The 25,661-nt window shown below is 40.9% G+C and overlaps 1 protein-coding gene across 2 annotated transcripts in view; it reads left to right on the forward strand.

Moving 5' to 3' along the window:
* Positions 1 to 25,661, forward strand: part of LOC138170670 (adhesion G-protein coupled receptor D1-like) — a 476,753-nt gene that overhangs the window by 434,558 nt on the left and 16,534 nt on the right. For both annotated transcript variants that reach the window (XM_069100393.1, XM_069100969.1), the window contains one exon: positions 952 to 1,043. In XM_069100393.1, coding sequence (XP_068956494.1) covers positions 952 to 1,043 — 92 coding nt within the window. The remainder of the gene's footprint in view (positions 1 to 951; positions 1,044 to 25,661) is intronic.

A 25,661-nucleotide genomic window follows, 5' to 3' on the forward strand; every position in this document is an offset into this window, starting at 1 on the left:
CTCTCTCTCTCTCTCTCTCTCTCTCTCTCTCTCTCTCTCTCTCTCTCTCTCTCTCTCTCTCTCTTTCTCTCCTCTCTGTCTCAGAAGCTTATTGACTGTTTGTCCATGGACAAGACACTTGACCTCAGGAATACTCTTCCAACGGGCATATAAACTGTGAGACCACTGCCCTGTTTGTCTTTGGTCTAAGAGAGAGACTGCCAAATGGCCATCCTTGTATCAAAATGTTGGCATTATTAGTAAAATAATTAAATTACCCTAAAATTATGCCTCTCAATTTTTTAAATGCCATGCTGCCCTCAAGGAGCCTGCAGTTCAAGGGGGTAGACAACAGGTAAACAACTATGTAAAAATATCTCTATCTATGTGAATGAGAATGTGTGTGTATGCGAGCATGTTATAAATGTATGACTATGAGTATGTATATGTGAATATGTATGTATACGAATGTGTATATATATGTATGTGTATGAATGTGTATATGTAAATAAGATTCTATATGTGTATGTGTGAATGTATGTGTACTAGTGTGTGCCTGTGTGAATATATATGCATGAGACCATATGTATCTGTGTGTATGTATGTGTATGAGAGGGTGTTCATCCATGAAATCAAACACAGTAGTAACACAATTTCCCAGTTGTATGGATCTTCTGCTATCTTTTCTATATTTTTATTAGTGTTAACATTTTATGCTCATTTTCTTCTTTCGCTTTCTTCTAAGAAGGAGGAAGAATATACCAAAAAACAGAGATGAAATGAAAAGGAGAGATACAAATACAATTGTACACATCTTCCCTTTATACTTGCATCATTATCATGACACAAGTAACTCATTGCCTCTCCTGTCCCAAACAGAAGCACTCCCTTGTAGCCAATGAGTAGAGCAAAAGAGCTCATTCCCAGCATACTTTGAGTCCTGACTTTCCCTTGTTGCTTCTTGTTGGACAGGTCAACGTTGGCATTCTCATCGCTGTGACCAGAGTCATCTCCAGGATCAGCGCAGAGAACTACAAGGTCCATGGAGAGGCGAATGGCTTTAAGTACGTCCCTGTATCCATGTTATGCATATGAAAGCACTTTAATACTTCAGGGACTTGGGCTGGGGAGTTAGAGTGTCCTGTTTCCAGTTTGGTTCATTGCTAGCTATGTGACTGTGGCCAAGTCCCTTCTGCTCCTAGACATCAGTTTCCTCATTGACAAAGTGAGGATCATGTGCCCTTCCCTGGCTACCTCCCTAGACAGTGGTAAGAACTGAATGGATAAACAAGAGTGACAAAGCTTGGAAAATGGTAAAGGACTGCCCTTTATCACAGCTCACATTTACACAGAAATGTGGGGTTTACTTGCATGAAATTGTTGGATCCTCACATCAATACAGTAATGTAGGATCTCTGTTTATTTCCATTTTACCGAGAGGAAAACTGAGCTTCAGAGAGGTCAAGTGAGGTAACATAGATAATAAGAATCAGAGACAAGGTTTGAATCCAAGTCATCTGGACTCCACGTCCATCATGCTAACCTGTTTCTAATATAACAAACCTTAAAGTGCTGTATAAATGTTACTTATTAGTTATTAATAGTAACTTATTAGTTGCTTATTACTTATTTACTAATAAAATAGTTATTTATACTAATAAGTATAAATGTTACTTATTAGTGACTTCCTTTCTTTTTCTTTCTCTCTTTCTTTTTCCGTCCCTCTTTCTTTCCTTCCTTCTTTCCTTCCTTCTTTCCCTTCCTCTTCGCCTCCTTTTTTCCTCTCTTCTTTCATCTTCCTCCTTCTCTTCTTCTCTTTTTTCTTTTCCTCTTCCTCCTCCTCCCCTTCCTCTTCCTCTTCATTCCCCCTTCCCTCTTCCTTCTCTTTCTCCTCCTCTGAGGTTCTCAGATGTCATGTAATCCTTCTTCCTCATTTCATGAAAGAGGTGGCTGGATGCCAAAGAGCAGTGACTTGTGCTATAGTATGGGAGAACTAGAACAGCTAGGTGGCACAGTAGATAAAGCATTCAGCCTGAAGTCAGGAAGACCCGAATTCAAATGTGGACTCAGACACTTACTAGCTGTGTGACCCTGGACATGCCACTTAACCTCTTTGCCTCAGTTTCCTCAGCTGTAAGAGGAGCTGGAGAAGGAAATGGCCATCCCCTCCAGTATCTCTGCCAGGAAAACCCCAAAGGGGGTCACAGAGAGTCCAACATGACTGAAGAGGCTGAACAGCAACAATGTGAGAACTGGAATGCAGGTCTCCTGACTTCATCATTTTGTGTTGGGGGAGGGGAAACCTGCCTATCAGGAACAACTACTGACTTACATTGTCATCAGCACAGCCTGAGACAATGTTGGTGCCATGTTTTGATCCCACACACTTTCTGGCTTAGGACATTTCACAACTGGTGTGGGGTTGGCTGCAGATACTCACCAGTGCTGTGACCTTGTGGGATGAAGACTCATGGGAAGCTTTATTTTTTTCTCTCCCAATAACCTCCAAACACACATTCATACACAGATACGAATCTTTTCATCCCACAGTGAGAATCTTAGGTTGCACACTCCCTTGAGTAAGGGAAGAGGCAGACTTAAATTCTGTTGAGGAAGAAATAACCCATCTTACCCTTAGCCAAGAGATGCTTTTAATGACTGGGGGGCAAGTGGGTGACTAGGAGAAGGGAGATGTCAAAGGAAGCAGAGAGACATTGAGTACCTGACAGCAGCCCTCAGTGAAATAAAGGGGCAGGAAGGGGGACAGGGAATAGAGGCAGGAAGTCAGAAAGCAAAGAGCCCTGCCCCTCTACTCCATACTCACTCTCCCTTTCTAATCTGAAAGGGTCAGTAAACTAGAAAATGAAGGGAATATTGTGGATATACTTTTCCTCATTTTTAGCAAAGCGTTTGATAAATCATCCTATATGGTTTTTATGGAGAAGGTGGAGAGATGTAGACTGAGCAATAATACGATTAGAAGGATTCTGAATTGTTTGGATGGAGTTAAATACTACTTGTTAGTGGTTCAATGTCAATAAGATCAGAGGTCTCCAGAGAAGGGCCAAAGGGATCTTCACTTGGCCTTGTGTTGTTGAACATTTTTTATCAATGATGTGGATAAAGGCATGGATGGTGTGTTTAATGTTTTATGTTTAACACATAAAAGCTGAGAGGGATCCAAAAAGATCCCAGCTGGCACCAGAACATTGATTTGAAGCTAATAAGTTTGAATTCAATAGGGATCAATGTAAACTCTAACACTTGAGCACAAAAAATAATCAGATTCATAAATAGAGAATAAAGCCTGGTAAAATAGCAGTTTGAGAAAGATTTGAGGGCTTTAGGGATTTTCTGGCTTAATATGAGTGGGTTGGCAGCCCCAAAATTAAGGCCATCTGAGGCTCTATTAATAAGACCCTAATTACAGTGGATAGAGCTCCAGGTCTAGAGTCAGGAAGACCTGAGTTCAAATATGGCCTCATATACTTACTAGCTGTGTGAACCTGGCCAAGTCACTTAACCTTGTTTGCCTTAGTTTTCTCATCTGTAAAATGAGCTGGAGAATGACATGGAGAACCACTCCATTATCTTTGCCTAGAAAACCCCAAATGAAGTCATGAAGAGTCAGATGTAACTGAAAACAACTCAACAAAAGCAGCAACAACCTACAGGAATAGAAAGATGATGGTCTCACCATATTCAGCCCTTGGCAGACCTCATCTGCAATACTGGGTTCAGTCTTGGCTTCCATGGCTTAAGAAGGTCTTTTCGAAGGAGGAGAGTGTCCAGAGGAAGCCAGCTGGGAGGGTGAAGAGACTTGATCTTAAGTTTTATGCATATTAGTCCAAAGAACTGGATGAATTTAATTTGGGAGAAGAGAAGATTTAGGGGAACAGAAAAACTGTCTTCAAGTATCTGATGGGTGGTCATGTGGAGAAGAAATTTAACTGACTCTGTTTGGCCCCAGAGAGCAGGACCGTAAGCAATAAATGGGAGCTACGGCATTTTGTAGAGGATTGAGCTTTGAAGTTTGCATCCAAAGACCCAGGTTCATATCCTGCCTCCTATAGTTACTACTTGTATAACTAAACTCCTTGAGAGCAGACACCTTGTCTTCATAGTTGTATCCTTGAGGCGTACTTAGCATAGAGCCTGGCACCTAGTAGATACTGAAGAAATAATTATTGACTGTTGGCCATGGGCAAAGTGATGAGCTTCTCCGGCCTCAGTTTCATCATCTGTAAAATCTATAAAATGAGCTTAGACTTGATTGAATCTCAAGTCTCTTCCAGATAAAAAACTATGGTGATATTCCAAAGAGGCAGATTTGACCTTGATGTAAAGGGAAGCATTTCCCTAACAATTAGAACTTGTCTAAAACTGGGATGAGCTGCCTAGACAGGTTGTGGCTTCCCCTTCCTGGGAGGACTTTGAGCAGGGACTGGAGGACCAGTTGTCGGGTATGTTATAATGGCGATTCCTATCACATTTGGATTGGATCAGATGACCATTTATGGTCCCTTTCAGCTCTCAGATTCTATGGTCCTATGACCTGAACTCAAACCCTAACTATGGGTCTTCCTACTTGCATGGTTTAACCTCCATAGTCCCCAGTTCCCTTCTCTGTTAAATGACAAGTTCAGAGTAGATGGCCTCTGTGAAATCCTCTCAGTCTCCAGATCCATGACCCTGGGATTTCCAAGACAAACTTAGCTGACTTCGCAGTGTTGCTACCTATGGGTCAGTGCTTTCCCTATAAATCTGTCATGCTTATATCCACATTCAGTCTGGAACACTTAATCTGATTTCTAAAATACCAGCAATTTTCAGCTCTCAGCGGCACCAGCATAATTAAAGTTACTTTTGTTATACTACATCATTTCCAAAGTGAAAGGGAAAACAGTAAATATGCCTGCACCAAAAATCTATAAGACAATTATTCTGCGATGAATTCAAAACACTAGAAATTAAAATGACAAGCTGCCAAGTCTTACGGCCTTCAGAAACCCATAGAAGGCAGCAGTGTGTAAAGAGAGGGATCTGGTCTGGCCATGGACACCAGCCTCTGATGTCAGTGGAGTGACCAAATTTGCTACTCTTCAGAAAGGCCCATTATAAGGCTGCCATCATAGAGTGGAAGGAGAGCAGCATTTCGTGGCAGAGCATCTGGGTTCAAATCTTGCCTCTATTGATTATTTCCTCTATGACTTGGAACAAGTCATTTACCTTCTCCATACCTAAGTATTATCACCTATAAAATGGAGTTGGACTTGATGTCCTCTATGATGCCTTCCAGGTTTACATCTGTGACCTTTGGCACTGACCCCTTCAAGGTCAGCATAGAACTCTGCAAATCTCTAATGGTTTCCCACTTCCTAGAGACCCTACCCTCTCAGCATTCAAGACTGTCCATTCTGGCCAGGAACCATGTCACCTGGATGGAGACAACTCCCCTGGGTTTGAATCCTGCTTCAGCTACATGCTCTTCTGGTGGCTGAGGGCAAGACACTTCACTTACGAAAACCAAATGTTGTTTTGCTGTTGTTTCTTAATTTTTAGTTGTGTCTGACTCATTTGGGTTTGTCTTGGTAAAGATACTGGAGCTGTTTGCCATTTCCTTCTCCAGATCATTTTACAGATGAGGAATTTAGGCAAACAGGGTTAAATGAATTACCCAGGATCACACAGCTATTAAGTGTCTGAGGCTAGATTTGAACTCAGGCCCAGCAAAACAGCAATAAAATCTTTGTACTACTTATATTTTGAGGGTTGTTATGTACAAAATCCTATGCAAAACTAAAAGATCTTTACAAATATAAATTAAGATTATAGAGACAGATAGATAGAAATAATTGATAAATAGTAGATGGAGGGATAGGTAAACAAACAGAAATAATTGACAGATAATTGATAAATAGTAGATAGAAGATGGATGGATATACAGACAGATAATTGATAAATAAATAGATAATTGGTAAATAGAAAGATAGATAATTGATAGATATATAAATGTATGTAGATAAATAGATAGATAGGCAGATAGATAGATAGAGAGATAAACAGATAGGTTGATAGAGAGACAGAGATAGATCACCTTATATGTATTAGATACCTATCCTCTGTCAACCTGTCTATCTTTCTATGTGATTTGTCTATCTTTCTGGCTATCTATCTATCTATCTATCTATCTATCTATCTATCTATCTATCTATCTATCTACTAATCTATCTCTCTCTCCCTCTCTCTCTCTCTCTCTCTCCCTGTCTCCTTCTGTCTCTGTCTTCCTCTCTCCCTCTCCCCCCTCTCCCTCTCTCTCTTAATCCCTCTCTCTCTGTCTCTGTTTCTGTCTCTCTCTCTCTGTCTCTGTCTCTCAGTCTCTTTCCCTGTCTCTGTCTCTCTGTCTCGGTCTCTGTCTGTCTGTCTGTCTGTCTGTCTGTCTCTCTCTCCCTCTCCCTCTCCCTCTGTAGTTAATAGGTACAAGGTCTTTTGGGGACAGAGAGGGCCTAAGGAGCTGGCAGCTCAGGAAGGCCTTATGTAGAAGGTAATACTCACATTCAGTCTTGAAGGAGTCCAAAGGTTCTTGGAAGTGGAGGGATTTCCAGCCATGGAGGAGAGCCAGCGTGAAAGCATGGGGACAAAAAGGGGAGTTTCTCTCCATGAGACATCATTTGTCCTGCACAATTCATAAAAAGAATAGGTTGAATGATTTTCTTACTGAGCTCAGCATGCACATGTCAGTGAGTTGTGGTCTCAAATGAGCAGATGATGAAGGCTTGACTTATGTTGGGTCACCTTGCTGAAGGGTGCAAGTTTCCTCAAGGGAGGCAGTGACATGGAGTAAAATGGACATTGATCAGAATGATAATAATCTCTTGTGGGGCACTTCGTGCATGCTTCCTCACCAAGAACAATGTGGCGACTTCAGTAAACAAGGCCGTTTGATCAGGGGCACCTGGCAAAGGTCACAGGCTGCTCCCCGGAGTCCCTGTCATTACACGGCTCTTGTCAGAGCCCATCAGGCGGCCACAGCTCATCAGGCAGCCACTCTGCAGGAAATGCTCAGGTGCAATCTGTAAAACTGGAAGGACTCTAAAGGAAAAGCCTCAATTCACCCCAAAAAACATTTATGGAATGCCTACCTACTATGTGCAAAGCACTGTCCTACTGCGCTCCCCCGACTCCCGTAATTCAGGGGATTTTATTCATACTGTTCATTTGGCACGCATCACATACAGTCTTGTGTTACTCAAGGAGTTGGGTGGTACATACAGCACACAGAGCTCTAGGCTTGGAGTCAGCATGTTGTTCATTTTCAGTCACGTCTGACTCTCCATGACCTCATCTGGGGTTTTCTTGGCAAAGACCCTGGGGTGGTTGGCCATTTCCTTCTCCAGCTCATTTTACAGATGAGGAAACTGAGGCAGACAGGTGAAGTGACTTACTCAGGGTCACACAGCTAGGAAGTGTCTGAGGTTGGATTTGAACTCAGGAAGCTGAGTCTTCCTGATACCATGCATGGTGCTCTTTCCTCTGTACCACCTGAGTTCATATCCAGCCTAGGTAGGACATTTACTAGTCATGTGAGTGTGGGCAGATCATTTAACTTCTCAGACTAGGTTTCCTCATTTTTAACATGAATGGGGTTTGTACTCCATCTTATGAGTTCTCTACTGAACTATAAGCTCTTTGAGGGCAGGTACTGGGTGTTTTTCATCTTGGTATCTCACCCAATTTTGCATGTAGTAGATCTATGGCCAACATTTACCAAATGCCTAGATAGGTGACATGAACTCATTCTAGGTGGTGCAGTGGATAGAACATTGGACTTGCCTTCAGGAAGACCTGAGTTCAAATTCTGCCTCAGACACTTCCCAGCTGTGAGACCCTGGACAAGTCACTAAAACTCTGTCTGCCTCAGTGTCCTTAATTATAAAATGGAGATCAGTATAGCACCCACCTCACACAGTTGTTGTGAGAATCAAATGAGATAGTTGCCAGCATGCAGTAGGTACTTATGAAATCCTTATTTCCTTACTTGCAAAAAGGGAGAACATAACAGAAAAAGAAAAAAGGTCTGAGAGACAAAGACGGAGAGATTTGAATACCACAAATTATGTCTCCTTTGGTTTCCATCTTCACATCTGTTGAATGCAATCATTTTCCTGATGTAGATGGTGTGACTTTCACAGGCAGAGACTGAAAAGGTGTCCTTGTGGGCTTTTTATGAAGAGGGCTAAATTACAGTGGTTTCAGGAAATAAAGAGAAGGCAAAATAGATAGTAGTGGGTGCCAGCAGCAGTCGTGTCTCTCGCTGTTCTGCCAGGGTAGTTTCTGCTTGAAATCAGCTTTCTCTGGTCAGGCCCCCACAGGGCTGCCTTTGCAGGGTACACTGTTTTGCATCCCATTTGTCCTAAAGATAGTCTCGTTAACTTCATTCCCAGCAAATGGCTGAGGCGGGGGCTTATTGCCTGCTTTCTCACTGTCTCCTTGGAAATGGGCCATTGAGTTGGAAAAAAATCAGGATCATTTGTGTAAAATGTAGACTTCATAAGTTGGTGAACCAGAAATGATAGCTATCACAACCAGCCACAAAGAAAGCAATTATAACATAATTAGAAAAGTCCTGGAACCTTTTTTTTTCCTTTTGAGTCCTTGTTTCAGGGTAATCATTTTGCCTGGTGCTAAAGAACTCAATATTCACCCAGTCTATTGGTGTAACCCTTTATAAGTTCCCCCAAAGTGTTTAATTTGTTTTTTTTTTCTTTTCTTATTGGGCCATTATTGAACTAGATTCAAAAATCAACTTGGGAAGGGGCCTTAGCAGCCATGGTGAGGCCATGTGTAGAGCATGAAGCATTAGATATTCAGTGAGCAAAACCTGGGTTCAGATTCCAACTCTGCTGCTTATGAGCTTATGAGCTGTGTGACCATAAGTAATTGATCTAACTTCTCTGGGATTCATCTCCCTTATCTGAAAAAGGATGGGTTCGGATTCTAACTAAGACCATTTCCAGCTCTAGAATCACCCAAATCTCTATAATCCATCCATTCCCTGAAGGCCTGGAGGCAGGTAGGTGGTATAGTGGATAGAATGCTGGCCCTGGAGTTAGGAAGACATGAGTTCAAATCTAACCTTAGATATTTCCAAGCTGTATGACTTTGGGCAAGTCATTTGCTAATGAGAGCATCTACCTTCTAGAGTTGTGAGGACAAAATGGGGTATTTGTAAAGTACTTTGTGCACTTAAAGCTTTATATAAATGCTAGTTATGATTATTCTTATGTTAGCTATTATTATTGACAATATTAATGAACCTCTGAATAGTCACAGGTCTGCAATCCCCCCCCCTTAAGATGTTGGTGTTTTTGTTTTTTTGTTCTTAACGTATCATACGATTTATGACTCTTAAAAGCACATTTTGATTCCCTCAATGATTGCTCTCCTTCAAGGAGATCATTTCCAGGACGTGAAGATCATTACTAAATAATTCATCATGTTTTTGTTTTCCCGAGGCATGCTTCTATTAATTTTGTACCAAATGCGGCTCCATTGCCATTTAACTCTGGCCCTTCTCTTGTCGGCTACGGCATCAGGGGTGGGGGCGGTGATAGGATACTTTGGCCAACGACCCAGATTTGGGACCAGAAGACCTAGGTTCACGTCCCAATGATCACATGAGATAGCACATGTAAAATGCTTTCACAAAACACAGAGTTCATCTATTTTGACAGAAGGACTTTTCACGCTGGGAGTTCCCTATATTAATAAAATAAAATTTTAAACAACCCAAATGTCCTCCCCTTCCTAAAAGAAATTCCAACCAGCAACAGCTGGAAAGAGTAACCTGTTACAACAAGACTCCAGGGTCACAGTGGCCTTTCCTTTGCCCCCATTCCCAAAAGGGAATCTCGTCTTTCTTTTTAAACGTTACATGATAAATCTTATCTTGTTCAGTAGAGAAAAGGAATAGAGCTCGACCCGTGGAAGGGGATGAAGCATAGAGGAGACATTAGAAGTTTTACTTCAATTGAACATTGTATTGGGACACATCCTACGTGTAGACTCTTTCTCAGATGTCCCTAACACCTGCTCCTTTTTCTTCATTCCCATTGCCTCAGCTCTAGTTTAGACTCTCACTGCTGCCTACCTAGTCTACTTGCAATAGCATCCTAAACTTTCTCTCTCACCTTCCAATCTCTCCTTTTCTTCATACTCCCGTATAATCTTGTCCATGTATAGATACAGCCGTGTCTCTCATCTGCTCAAGAATCATCAGTGTCTCCCAATTACCCACCTAATATAATTCAAACTGCTTGGGAATTTAAGTCTCATCACAAACTGGGATTGGTCTTTGATCTTATTATTTACCTTCACATGGACTAAACGCCAGACAAATAGTATTTTCCCTTTCACTTCAAAATTAGGCCCATGCCCTTCTGCACTTGAAAATTTGTATATATGCATAAAAAGTTCTATGCAGTAGATAAAGTGCCAGACCTGAAGTCAGGAAGACCTGAGTGCAAATCCAGACTCAGATACTTAATAGCTGGGCAAGTCATTTAACACTGTTTGCCTCAGTTTCCTCATCTGTAAAATGATCTGGAGAAGGAAATGGCTAACCATTCCAGTAACTTTGCCAAGAAAACCCCAAATGAGATTGTGAAGAATCAGACACAATTGAAATGACTTAAAAACAGTAAGTGCCTTCTGTGTTCAGAACACTATATCAGGGACTGGGGGTGGGGTCGCATGCTTTTAGACAAGATATAGGCCATAATGTCTTGGAGTTTATCATCTCCTAAGGGAACGGAACACATGCAGAGATACCTTGCTATTTGTGAATGCTGAAAGAATCTGTGATTCCATTAGCAAAGAAAACTCATAGCAAGGGAAGTCATTCCACCAGCACAAATTGCAACCCATCTAGTGCTTAGCAGGTAAGTCCTAAGGAGTTGCTCTAAGTAGAGAGAAGTTCAGTAATTTGCCTAGAGTCACATAGATGAATAACCAAAGCAAGAGCCTAATCCAGGTCTTTTTGCCTCCAAGCCCAACATTTTCTCTTGTCTCCTGGGCTGACCACACTCTCTCTTACACAGATAACTATGATGCATGATGAAATAAGGGTTTTAAAGAGGTACCATCCCAGCTCAAGTGAAAATTCCTCTCTGAAGCCTCCCTGGCCCTTACCAGTTAAGATAACAGCCTTCTCCTTCAGTCCTTTTGTTTTACTCATGATACACTTATGAAATAATGTATTGATGGCCTCTAAGGCTTTTTTCAGTTCTAGATCTATGACTCTATGATCTGTTCCTTAATCTGTAAAATGGGTTGATAATATCTGTAACAACCTTAGAGGTTGTTGTAAAGGTCACATGAAATAATAATTATAATAATAATCGAATGTCTATCTAGCATATTAATTTCCTTGCAAAAATGTGGCATTCAGAAGCAAACATGGTATTCTAATGTGACCTAACCACGGCTGAAGAGAATGATGTTCTCAACTCTTTCTTCATGGTACCATATGTCCTTATATTTGGGGTGTTCAAACCATCCTCTTGCTCCCAGATAATTAAAGCCTTGACCTCACTATCTACCGATGGCCCATTGATTTTTTCAAGGTCATAGAATCAAATATTTAGAGCTGGACAAGACCATAAAAGTCCTCTAATCAAATCCTCTTATTTTCCAAATACACAGACAGTTGAAGAGATTTACATTAGGTCACACAGCTAGTCAATGGCAGAACTGGTTTCCAAACTCAAGTCCCATGACTCTAAATCCAGGTTTTCAATTTTTGATAGTAAGGATGTGGTTGGATGCTCCTATAGTTTTAGGCAAAATGAGTGAGACAGACAGAGGGTGGGCTGGAGGATCAATAAAGACCCTTGTCTTCTCCATGCACAACTGTGACCATAAAGAATAGGCATTAAGATGGTGAGATGATGATAATTAGTGAGTCAGAGGAGGTCTGCTTGCCTTAAAACTAATTAAATGATTGGTTCATTGGGTGGGACAGAATAGACATGTTGTTTAGTACACGTTTTACTAGACACAAGGGGGAAAAATCCTTGACTGGATTTGTAAACATATGGGCTTGAAACATGGGCAGAGAAAGCAATAAAAGATTAGCACTGAAGGCATCCGAGGGAGTTATTGATACTGGGACTATTATTAGTTTGTGTAAGTGAGAAGCTCTAATATTAATCAAGCTTAGAGCCCTACTAACCAAATTCCCCTCCACTCTGGAAATGTAAATGTCTATTTATTTATTCTTCTTGCAGAAGAGAGTGTGACCTAATTTTAAATAGCAGGGCTCCAGTGCTGAATTCCTCTCCATATAATTATCCTTCACCTTCAGTAATGGGCATGATGGAGAAGAGTCAAAGTTCAACTGATTTCTTTCCTCTTTTAGGACCATAGAATTGTAGATTTCAAGCTAAAAGGGCCCTAGTAGCTCATCAGATCTGACCTTCTCTTTGTAAATGGATGAGGAAACTGAGACCCAGAGAGGTGAGGTGCCTCAGAACCGTAGGTTAGAGCTGAAAGGGACTTGACAGACTGAATCCAACCTCTTCCTTATATAGATAATAACAGCCAACATTTATTTTTACAGTGTCAACTATGTGCCAGGCACTGTGTCCAACACTTTATAATGATTATCTCATTGGATCCTGGCAACAACACTGGGAGGCAGGTGCTGCTGTTATCACCCCCCCCCATTTTACAGAAGAGGAAACTGAGGCAAAGTAGGTTGACTTTGAGGGTGGATTTGAACCCAGGTCTTCCTGACTTCAGGCCTCCACTCTATTTACTGTGCTACCCAGATGTCGCTAGATGAAGAAACTGATACCCAGGGAGACTGAGTGACTTCCCCAAGGTTATACACATATATCATTTACTTACAGTCTGGTAGACTGAAGCTTTTCTAAGATCAAGGAATACGTGTTTTTCTTCTCTGTATCTCCAGCACTTATCACCCTAGTAACTACTTATTAAACCCATCAGGTTGATCCAACAAGTATCTATTAAACACATCTTCTGTGTAAGGCTCCATGCTGGTAACTGGGAATATAAACACAAAAATGAAAACTATGTGTTTGAAAAGCAAAGACTTCAAGGAGCTCATGGTAGAGAGAGGGATGCGACATCCAGGCTGGCCAAAGGTGCCAGCGCTTGAGTCAGGAAGACCCAAGCTTGAATCCTGCCTCAAGTCTGTGCAACCCTGGGCAGATAATGTCATGTCTCTTTGCTTCAGTGAACTGAAGGGGTAGACTGGATGCAATCCAAGCTCCTTAAAGCTCCAAATTTATTATCCTATGATCCCATGCTGGAGAAGCAGAGAACATTTGAATCTGAGGCGAGAGAGAACACTCATATCCAGGGACATCAGGAAAAGAAGGTTTGGAGCAGAAGGAATGTCATGGAGCTTTGGGGCTTCGGACACAAGAACTGTAAGAGGTGAAACAGTAATGTTGTGGGGGGGGGAGAGAGAGAGACAGAGAGAGAGGAGAGAGAGAGACAGAGAGAGAGAGACAGAGACAGAGAGAGAGACAGAGAGACAGAGACAGAGAGACAGAGAGAGAGACAGAAGAGAGGAGAGAGACAGAGGAGACAGAGAGAGGGAGAGAGAGAAGAGAGAGAGAGAAGAGAGAGAAAGGGAGAGAGAGAGAGAGAGAGGGAGAGAGAGAGAAAGGGAGAGAGAGAGGAGAGAGAGAGAAAAAGAGAGAGAGAGGGAGGGAGGGAGAGAGAGAGAGATTAGAGATATGAGAAAGAGACAGAAAGATAGATAGATGGATGGAGAGATGATAAGGAGAGATAATAAAATAAGATAGTTTCTATTTTTAAGAAGCTTATGTGATAATATAAAGGGGAACTGAATAGTAGAGAGATATATGGAGGAGAAAGGGCAGCTTGTGAGGAGGCAAAGCAATCCAGAGAGTGAGTCAGCTAGTAATGAAGTGAGCAGCAGGGCTGGAGCTCCTCACAAACCTATGGGCAGGGACTCATCAATATATGAGCAGATCTCAGGACAAACTTAGGTGGGGAAGGAAGCTGGTGGTGAGGTGGAACAGTCTGGAGAATTAGGTGAGCTAGAAATAAAGCAGGAGAGGATTTATTCTGTTTTTCTATGTCATTGTTTAAATGAACCAAATGAAGGCTTTGAACAATCATTCTGCCAATCCAAATGGCTCATTTCATCCCACTCTTCTTTAATTTAGAAGCAGAGAGCTTACTGACCTTGAAGAATCATGTGTGAAATAAAGCAGGACCTTAACTACACTTGGGAGCATTTGGGGTCATTGTCCCATATATTGATGCTGGGGAACAAGCTAGAAGCCTCCCTTTCATTCCTATCTACTCTCCCTGTTATGTTTCCATACCATCAGGGGCCTTATGAATACAGAAATCCTGCAGCCCCTAGAATGAAAATACCATCTTTTAAGACAAAACCATACTCTCCAGGAGCACCTTCTCAGCCCCATCCGCCATCATGTAAGGTTGTCTGGCCTGCTCTGGGAGAGACAGATGAGGCATCTGTTGGGAAGGGCATGCTCTGATGCTGCATAAAATCCATTGGCCAAGTCTCAGCTATAAATGCAAAGTGCTTAGTTGTAAGTTGGATGTACTTCATGGCCGTTAATGCATTGGGATATAATGGAGCATAAATCCATAAAGATGCCGGCAAAGTATGGCTCATTATAAAATACTTCTATGTGAAGAAAGGAAAGATTTATTTGAGAGTCTGAACTATTTCTTTTCCCCTATGGTTTTGGGCACCATCATCAGATTCATCCTCATTCATTCAACAACATTTCTTAAGTGTCTTCTGTTTTGTCAGGTAATGCACTAGGTCTTAGGGTTATGAAGATAAAAAGGAAATAGTCCCTGCCCTCAAGGACCTTATGTTCTAATGGAGGCATAAAGCATGTACACAGATAAATAAACACAAAGTGTATTAATAGAAAATGCAGAGTATTTTGTGTGTGAGGGGAGGTTGGGCATTAAGAACTGGGGCGATCAGGAAAGATCTTGTATAGGATATGGTACATGAAATGAGAATTTCAGGAAGCTTTAGATTCCAAGAAGAAAAGGTACAGAGGGTGTGTGTTCCAGGCTTGGGGAAAGAGCCTTTAAAAAGATATGGAAGCATGTATAATTGATATCATATTGTTTGCCTTTTCAATGGGTGGGAAGGAAGGAGAAATTCAGAACTCAAAATTTTTAAATGAATGTTAAAAATCTTAAAAATATCATTGGGAAATAATCAGTGAAATGAAAATTATAATTAAAAATAACAAAGATGTGGAAGTGGGATGTAGAATATAAAATATGGGGGATCAGCATCTACACCAGTTTGACTAGAACATAGTATGTGGAAGATAGAGTATGGGGCTCAGTTGTTTGTACAGAAATAACTGCAAAGTTTGCATGTGCTTTGCAAATAATCAGTCTTAGAAGATGGCTCGTGGGTAATTTCCTACTACTGACTTTGCTGACCACTCTGCTAGAAAATCTGCTCCCTAGAGAGACAGAGGAATCAGCACAGGGGCTTTACCCTCTAGGTACCTTCTAGATGATCCAGGGCTTTGCTGAGATTAATTAGGATTGCAGTGAGAAAACCAAGTGGAGTTGTCTGGCTTGTTTCCCTTTTCCAATAAAATAAACTTGTATAAGATCCCAAAATGCCCATTTATGGTTTTTATGAGTCACTGTGGGATTTTAATTCCTGACATTAGGAGGGGGAAACTCCAGCCAGGGAGACCCATATCTATGATTCATTTTCTTACCCATATTCATTATATGCTCCAGGGGGGGTCACAGATCAGAGGGAGCTAAATCCCAGGGTAAACCTTGATGACTTAAAACTTCTTGGGGCATCTGCTGACCTGATAGGCCTGGTACTAGTTATGAAATTGCAAAATAGCATGTCATCCTTCCACCTCATAATAAGACAAATATTTAAGTCATGCCAACTCAGAGAGCAAACATTTAGGCAAACAGGCCGTGTTTCCAGCCCTGATGCTGGTCTCCAGAGAAGGCTTTCAGGTTGCTAAGCAATCTTGGGTCCATTTGCATATATTCCCTTAGTGATAGAACTTTGCCTGGGAAAATAAGTCAGTGGATAAAGTGACATCCATACCTGGAAAGACAACCATACAATGTTGAAAGCCCAATTATTGTGCTTAGGGGTTTAAGCACAACATAGAGACAAATAAAACTGTGAGATAGAATGGAAGATACTTGGGTCTTCCCAAAGAAAATCTGGAGCCCAGCTCGGAGGAGAAACACATTCAAGGCCAAAGGTGAGGAGGAAGGTGCTTTTCAGGGAAACAGATCAGCATCTTAATTAAAACGATCATTAGAGATAATTTAATTTAAAATATTCACTCTGAGCATATGGTTACCTGATCAGGAGTGATTCCCATGATGCCTGGAGGGAATATGTCCTTCCAATTTTCTAAGCATGGATTTAAATGAGTTTCATTGCATAGGGTTTTGTTTTGTGCCTTTCATTGGCTATTAGAAGGGAGTGCAGCCATCTCAAAGGATTTTTTAGGACTGGAACTTCTGATGGAGGGGAAAGTGGAGGAGGTGGGGGAATACAAGCTCAAAGTTCAAATCCAGAAATGGTTGTTCTGAAAACAAAAGCCAACAGGGACTGGTGTCATAGGATTAGACACTTAAAGCTGGCAGTTGAGAAGGCATCTTATCTTTTGCCAGATGAGACACAGACAGGTTAAGTGAACTGTCCATGGCCAGACAGCTAGCAAAGTCAGAATTGGAATCCTGGTCCTCTGGCTTTAAATCTAGCTCAGAGTTTTACCCTTCTTACTCTAATCAGAGTATGGGATTATCCAATCATTGAACAGGATCTGGGGATCATGGATTTTGAGCTGGAGAGAACCTCAGGGGACTATCCAACCCATTATATAAATGAGGAAATTAAAGACTCAGGAAGTAAAACTATCTGCCCAAGGTCACAGATAGTAAATGACAGAGCCAAGATTCATACCCAGTTTCTCTGTGCCCAGATTCAGTAGTTTTTCTAAAATATCATGTTGCTTAGATGGAATCATGGCTTTTCTGTTGGTTTTAGCACCATCTTCTCCCCACGATGATTTCAGCTCCATCCCCTAAATAGTTCATATTTGTAGAGAACTGTGGAAAGCAAATAGCAGCTCTCTGGGGAAGGCATTCAGGGCTACCTGCACCACTAGGCTAGAAGTTCCTCCTTTCTCTTAATATTGTTAGAGTCCCACCAAATTCGTCTGTGTATTCACATGTATTCGATGAACGGGGACACCAAACCAAGAAGACATTGTTCCAGCTCTCCAGGAGGAGAGACTCCTTTGGGACAGGTCAGAATGAAGTTGGTCTTGGTTATTGCTCTCAGATTAACTGAAAATTGCTTTCATAATGCCAGCTCCTTGTAGATGTAGAGAGAGCATCTCTATACACTTGGTCCCTTGATGTGTTGTCCATACAGCCAGATTTGCTGAATTTTAAGTTGGAAGGGATGTTGAGGTTCTCTATTCCAATCTTTGCATTAGGTGAATCTCAGGAAGGCAGAATCCCTTGCCTTCATCAGAACACACCAGGAGCATTGGGTTCAGGTGTGGGCACGACATGGTAGGGAAGCCATAGGCAAGCCAGAGTATCCAAAGGAAGGTGTGTGGCATGATAAGGAGTCCAGATGTTGTGCCATATGAGAGTTGAATGAAAGAATAAAGCATTTGCTAGCAGTTACTATGTGACAAGTACTGAGGTAAGCATTGGGACTCAGATAGGAAAGTAAGACAGTTTCTATCTTAAAGAGCTCGCATTTGAAGGGGGGAGACAATACATACGGAATATTTCAGCGTCAAGTCAGATGGAAAGATCCAATGGCCCTTAGAGCACAAGGGCAAAGCAGATGATAATGCATTTACTGTCTTTACTGTCATTTTGACTGATAAAAATCATGTCAGTTTCTGATATTGGACAATTTGACAGTGCCAAGGACTTTGGGGGCAAAAAAGGAAGAAGAGAAACAAACATTTATTAAGAACTTACCAGGTGCTGAGTTATTATCTCATTTTATCCTCACCCTAACACTTGGAAATGGGCGCTACTATGATCTGCATTTTACAGCTGAGGAAACTGAGGCAGACAGCATTTGAGTGACTTGCCTAGGGTCACATAGCTTGTAAGTGTGGCTAGATTTGAACTCAGGTCTTCTTGAATTCAGGCCCAGCACTCTATTTACTGTGCCATCTAGTTGCCTCTCTTTTCTAGGTCTTCAGTATTTGTTCCTATAGCACTTGCAAGAATAGCTTATAGGCTGCATCTCCATGGGAGTGCTTCCAGATGATGGCCAAGGGCACTGGTTTGGAACCATTACTATTCCCAAGGCTCTTGGGTTCATGGTCTTAGGATATCTCCATCAGGGTCTAAGGGGAAATGCTGGAAAAGGTCGTGGTGCTGGTGTGAATTGTCTTGGCATTTGGGTTGAAGGAACTTTGAATGTTTACTCTGGAAAAGAGCAAAGACAAGGTCCAGGTGGATGTGATAGTGTCTTCAAGTCTGCAAAGGACTGTTACCTGGAAGTGCAATGAGCCTTATCATGTTGGCTCCCGAGGGGCAGAATTAGGAACAATGAATGGGCACTGGAGATAGGTAAATTTAGGCTGTGTATCAGGAAAAACTTTTGAGTAAATATAGCGATTGAAAAGTGGTACGAATTGCCTTGGGAAGAAGTGACGTTCCTTTTGGTGGTGGCCTTCCATCAATGGCTGATGGACCTCTGATTGGGCAGGCTTTGGATTCCTTGACTTCTGAGTTTCCCTCAACTCCTGATCCTCATTCCGAAATAATGATTTTCCATTGTGTCTTCTGGAATATTCTTTTTTTTTTTTTTTAAAGCAATCGGGGTTAAGTAACTTGCTCAAGGTTACACGGCCAGGTGTTTCTGGGTGGGTGCTAAGTGTCTGAGCCTAGATTTGATCCCAGGTCATCCTGACTCTGGGGCCAGTGCTCTTACTCTCTGTGCTACCTGGCAGCCCCCTTCTTGAATATTCTACAGAAGAGGGATGCTCTGTACACAGTATTTATTCAATAAATAACTGCTGTCTTTGTATTTGCATTGTGGAGACCCCATTGCTTCTGGCTTCAGCAGGACCTTTCAGAGCATGGTTGACTTGGTGCATCTTTGCTTTAATTCTTTGTGGACAGAAAGAATTCACAGGCTCTCTTTCTCTGACACAATAACCCTGTGTCAGGCCCTGTAAAAAATTAAAGAATCATAAATAAACTAGTTAGTGAAAGAGATTCCTGCTAAAATAATACTCATGCTCCTAGGCAAACCAATCACACATAATATGATAAGCCTTGTTTCAGGCTGTAGCTTCAAATTGATGCATGGGGATTTAGCCACACAACTCTAATTAAAGCTAACGAGGACTGAGCTGCCCTAGCCTCATGCATCAAATTGAAGATGTGTAGTGTCTGCTTCCCATGAAGTGTACAGCCTGCTCCCCATGACTTTGGCCCTATAACCCAGCGGGACACATCATCTCCCGAATCCCAGGAGACTACGCCCTCAGCTATCCAGCCAAGGCATTAACCTGACCACTGAAAAAGGCCAATTAGATTGACACTTTGTACTAATTTTGGAGTACCATCTTGGAGTGTTGCCCCATTGTTTGTACCAGGGAAAGCAGCAACAATAGCTAATGTTTTTATAACCCTTAATGATTTGCAAAATGCCTTTCCCACAGTATCTCCCTGAGCTATGTAGAGTACAAAGTTATAACCAGGATAGGGTCACTGGACCTTTGCACCAAGTCACCATTATTTAGCAGTCCCTGATAACAGAGTTCTTCAGTAGCAAAAAACATAACTTAGCTTGGTACCTTGTTAGCAATATGAAATTAGGTAAAACTGAAAGCTACTGAGTCTATCGTATGCATGGTGTGTTTTCTCCTCCCAGCAGCAACACTCCAATTGAGCTATTTTCCAACTCTCTTCCCTACTGGCTGTTGCCTTTCCTATCTGTTTTCTGCTTATAGGGACTAACCCCTCTTCTCCACCACACTTGCAGGCCTATTTCCACTTCCCTTAGGGCTAATTTTGTGTCTTACCCCAGGGGTGTTTGCTTCTATTTGCTCAAAGCCTAACAAAACACTAGGTGCGATTCTGGTAGCATACATTTTTTTTTCTCTGAATGTTTGATTTCATTTGTAGAGAATTTCCCATGTGGAATTTTCCTGTGGCGATGTACATTATTCAGTCTTTCACTTTGTAGCCTCTAGTCTTAAAGAGTTGCCTGGGGCCTGGAGAAGTTATATGCCTTGCCCATGGCCACTGTGTATCAGTTACACACCTTGAACCCAGACATTTCTTATTACAAAGCCAGCCTCCTGTTCACTCTAGCACAGAGAGTTCTTAACCTTTTTTATGTGTTACAGACACCTTTAGCAGTTTGGTGAAACCAATGGACCCCTTTTCAGAGTAATATATTAAAATAATTGAAGAAAATATTAAATTTCAGTTAGAGGTTAATGAAAAGAAATAAGCAATTTGTTTTCCATCCAAGTTCATGTAATCTATCTATGGACACAGATTATTAACTGCTGCCCTAGGACTCTTTAAGGACTATTAGTCCATTTTACAGATGAGAAAACTGAGACAAAGATGGTTGCCAAAATGCAATGCATTGACCAGTCCCTTAGGAAGGGATAAGCTTCAAATAATAATCTTCTGGTCCTCAATGGGGAAGGGAACACAGATACTCCAAGATCTTGCCACTTCATAATTTTCTTTAAATAAGAAAACCGAAGTTTTGGTATCATCTTGGACCCCAATGCTATAAACAGATCAGGAACATAGAGGTAGAGAAGCAAAGGGGACAGGGCTGTCTGCCATGTCTTCTGGAAACAATTTTCTCTTTGGCACTCCATGAGGCACAAAACACCAGAGTGAGGCAATCAGCAGTGTGCCCACTGGGATCCAATAAATACACTCAGTCTCAAGAACCAGACCCCGGCCTGCTGGAAGATTCCTTGGGCATTTCTGAGCATCTTGATTGCCTTGGCGGGAGGCCCTCACCATTAATCCCAACTCATGGAAATATGTTTCCCCATTATTCACGCCCAAGTCCCCTGTTGAATTCTTCTAGTATGTGCAAATATGGATTCACTGTTGATTGTGTGGTTGGTAACGAACAGTGAATCTGACAGTCTAGAGTTTTTAGCATAGTATCATTGATTATCTATTAGCAGTGAACAATTGTCTGCTGAAATTCATATCCCACCAATGACCCTTCATTCATTGATATGGCTGCCAGATAAATTATGCTTCATGAATGGGGCTGAACATCTTCATGGGGCTCAACTGGAGGTGACCATGACTGATGAAGATCCCACTATGACCCACTGATAATATAAAATCAGAGATCCTCCATTAGCTAAGAGGCAAAAATACCGATTCTATCTATAGTTACCTGGAAAGCATTTCAAATCAAGATAAAAATAAGTCAACAAGCGTTTGTTAAGCACCTACTGTCTGATAGGCACTATGTGAAATCCTCTTCTCAAAAGAAGGGGGGGGTGCAAAAACAGCCCCTTTCTTCAATGATTTTATAATCCATTGGGGAAGACAACATGCAAACAACTGTGTACAAGCTAGATATATTCAGGATAAATTAGATACAAATAAAAATAATCTTAGCGATGCCCTTGGTGTACCTACTTTGTCCTTCTTTCCTCTTCACAGCAGAGAAGAAACTTAACACCCCCCCCAATAAGCCAGTGCTGTGTGAAAATAAGGTCTTAACAATATGGGTGATGTTTAAGGCTAGCATCTCATCAACTGATTTGCCAGGAGTTTTTTTTTTTGGTGTTTAGAGGTCTGAGAACCTTGTGACTATTTAAATAGTAATGAGGAAAGTTAATAATCACAATAATACCTATAGTAAGGCTTTGCCTCATAGTAAGTCCTATTTGTTTGGAAAGAGCTCTGTCATCAGTGGAGTGGGGATAGATATGGAGACTTTTTAAGTAGGCTACTGATGCTCAGGATGCAGTAGGCTGGGGTTTTTTATCTTACTTTCTTCTTAACTCTGTTTCTTCTTCTTGCTGAAAAAAGTGGCAGATTCACATGATCTTAAACATGCAAAACAACAACAACCCACAAAGAACAGCCTCTTCTCCCTCCACCCCTTCCAGCTTATATTCAATTAGTTACAAGGCCCTCTCAGTTAGACTTTTGTGAAATTTCTCATATTTATCCCTTCCATTCTGTCCCTGCAGCCACTACCTTGGCCATAACTTTTTGGTCTATTACAATAACATCAGAATGGGTCTATTGGCCCCCAATCTCTTTCTCTCTTTTTTTTTAAAGCAATTGGGGTTAAGTAACTTGCTCAAGGTTACATGGCCAGGTGTTTCTGGGTGGATGCTAAGTGTCTGAGCCTGGATTCAATCTCCAGGTCATCCCGACACTGGGGCTGGTGCTCTTACTTGCTGTGCTACCTGGCCGCCCCTAATCTCTTTCTCTTTTAATCTGCCTTTTATACAATTGGCAGAACTTCACTGTGCATAGAGGAGCCAGAATTAGGGTGGGGAAACTGATGCTTTGTCCCAGGCAACTGAAATTTGGGAGGTATTACTGCCATTATCCAAATCCTTCTTCCTGTCTGCTACCCCAGGCAATCTTCTCTTTGCCCTACCATCCCATCCAACTTTGCTTTTGTCCCTAGTCATAGCTCTGATGTGTTTCTCTTTTACCTCTCCAATTTCTGGGGCCTCCTTATTACCTATTAAGTTAAAAAAAGGGACCTCAAGATCATTTAATCCAATTGTACCTATCTGGCCATATGTCACCTCTATACACCCACAGCAAACCATTAATAGTATCCCTTGGATACCTCCAATGAAAGGAGATCATCTGAAGCAGTTCAAGAACCCAACATAATTCTCCAGATATAGCTTGACCAGGGCATTCAAGGCTCTCCAAAGACTGTTTTCTGTAATCCCCCTTGTAAGTGAGAACTGTTTCACACTTCACAGAAACTTTTCTTTCCTGCCTTTAGAAAATGTTTGTCCTATACTGTTGTGTGTTGTAGTTACCCATGTAAAAGGCACCATGGTCAGAATGGTATACCAGAGAAAATGTTGGGCTCAGAGGCAGGAAGACTTAGGTTTACATCAGAGACTTGCTGATAAGTGTTTAAGAATCAAATCTCAGAGAGAGAGAGAGAGAGAGAGAGAGAGAGAGAGAGAGAGAGGAAGAGAGAGAGAGAGAGAGAGAGAGAGAGAGAGAGAGATGTGAGTACTTTTAAGTCTAATCTTCATTTTTTCTTCCTTAAGTCCAGACAATCAATGAAAGATTCATCAAGGCCTGATGTGTAGATTTGCTGATTTCAGAGATGTAAATGCTCATACAGAAAATTTAACAATTGGCTCTCTGAATCCTATATGATCTGGATCCAGAGCACCATTGTTTTCCTTATCTGTAAAATGACAAGATAATAATGTCTCTTCCAACTCTAAATCCATAATTTTATTAATATGATATAAATATGATATCATACATAAATATACCCTTTCCCCTGATGGATAGGATGTATCTCCCTCCCTTAGGTAAAATGAAGTCAGAGTTTGTGCTCAGGAGGCAGACAGATTCAGGAGACTGTTTAGGAGGGGGCATGTGAAGTATTAATGAATTACTCAGGCAAAAGTCAGTTTCTATACATAACTTCTCTGTCTCTCTTCCTTAATTTCTTTAATGATGGTTTATGAGTCTCAGGCATCAGACACAATGCTGGAAATGACACAGGGGCCAAGTGCCTTATAAAAGGATTAGTTTCCCACAGAACCAATAGCATTGATTGGTGAGTTATGACCCTCATTCTTAAAAGCAATACGATCTACTTCCCTTGAGTAGTGATTTTTTCCTTAATGGATGTCAGGGAACATCCATCTGTTTTGGCATAAGCTACTGCCTGTGTTCAAGGAAAGAAGAAAAACAAAGCCAAAGGGAGAGGGGAGAGAGAGAGAGAAAGGAAAGTGAGCTAAATTGAGCAATCTAAAGGTCCTATTACAATACAGTCACTCGAAGAATGGGTTTTTACTTAGGATGATGTCTGTCTGGGTAACTTAGCTCTCTAGGAAAAGCCTAAAACACCCATGATAAATGTCTGAAGGATTTAAATAACATACAAGGAGAGGAAAAAATGGGAAATGAACCCCCAAGATAAAACAAGCATAAAATGTTTATTTTTCAGAGAAGATTGGAATATTAGAGGGACAGCAGAAAAGCAGGGAAATGGAAAATGATTGGGTAAGCATGAAAGAAGAGAAATCATTCAAAACTGAAGGGAGTAAGAAGATAAGGCTGCCTGATTTCAAGGAGAATGGCTAAGGTCTGGGAGGGGAATTGAAGCAGATACTTTGTGGAGGGATTGGATTATATTTTAAATGTTTTCAATAGCAGAAGTCATTACATTTAAATGATGGGATTTATTCTCCAAAAAGTCCATTGTGTATCTGTAATAGAAATGAAATTGTCAAATTGATACTCTGTCTCACTCTGGATTCTGGATTGTGCAGAGGGCATTTCATTTTCTGGGTCTTAATATGTATTGGATACCATCCCCATCACCCTGGTATCACTAATGGCATCATCATCATCATCATCACCATTACTTAACATTCTGACAGTGCTTTCATTTGAGAGATGTAGAAGCTGAAGCCCCATCTACCATGTTATCTCAGCTCCTTCCTATTTTGCTTAGTTCTGCCCTATTGGGCCACACAGGGAAAGTCAAATCTCTCTTCCATGTGACTGCCCTTCAAGTACTTGAAGACAGTTACTATATTTCCTCTATGTGTTTTACACCATTACAAATATTATTATCATTATTAATGTTATATTTATAATATCTATAGACATTAGTTGTCATAATAAATATGCTTATAAAGCTCTAATATATTCATAAATGGTATTTATAATGAATATATTTATAAAGGCTTAGTACATTTATAAATAGTATTTATTATAATGAACATATTTCTAAAGATTTGGTATTCTAAATATTTGTTATCATGGATATATTTACAAATATTTTGCATATATTATAAATATTATTTATTATTATAAATAATTATTACATAGAACCAAGAATTTATTAAGAGACAGTGTTAATAAGAGGCCTAGTGAACACAGAGAGAGTTTGCCTTCACACCAAGAAATCCTGGGTTCAAGACTCATCCCTGAAATGTGATGACTCTACAACCCTGGTAAATAACCTGACTTCTTAGTGGTTTAGGTAAATGGTTCCAAACTTAAATAAAAACAGGTGCCACTAAATGGTAAATATAAACCTCTGAAGGTCCTCTATTGACTTAGAAATCCTCAAGTTAGCATTATCTATGTTTCATTGTATTTTTATTGTTAATTATTTCCTAATTACATTTTAATCTGTTCAATTGCATTGGGGAGAATTGTAGGTAGAGTGCTTAACATCTCTGTTCTAGGTAATGTTCTAAGACTGACTAAATTCCAGAGCCGGTGTTTATAGAAGGAATTTCCTCACCTGTTTTAAATTCAGAATTTTTGCAAGACTCTTTCCTTATTCCAGTTTAATCATAGTTTTCCTCCTTCCTTCCTTCCTTCTTTCCTTCCTTCCTTCCTTC

Source organism: Petaurus breviceps, unplaced genomic scaffold, assembly GCF_028583685.1.
Source record: "Petaurus breviceps papuanus isolate PSGF00001 unplaced genomic scaffold, PetGlider_PUasm1.0 100, whole genome shotgun sequence".
Taxonomy (NCBI): Eukaryota; Metazoa; Chordata; class Mammalia; order Diprotodontia; family Petauridae; genus Petaurus; species Petaurus breviceps.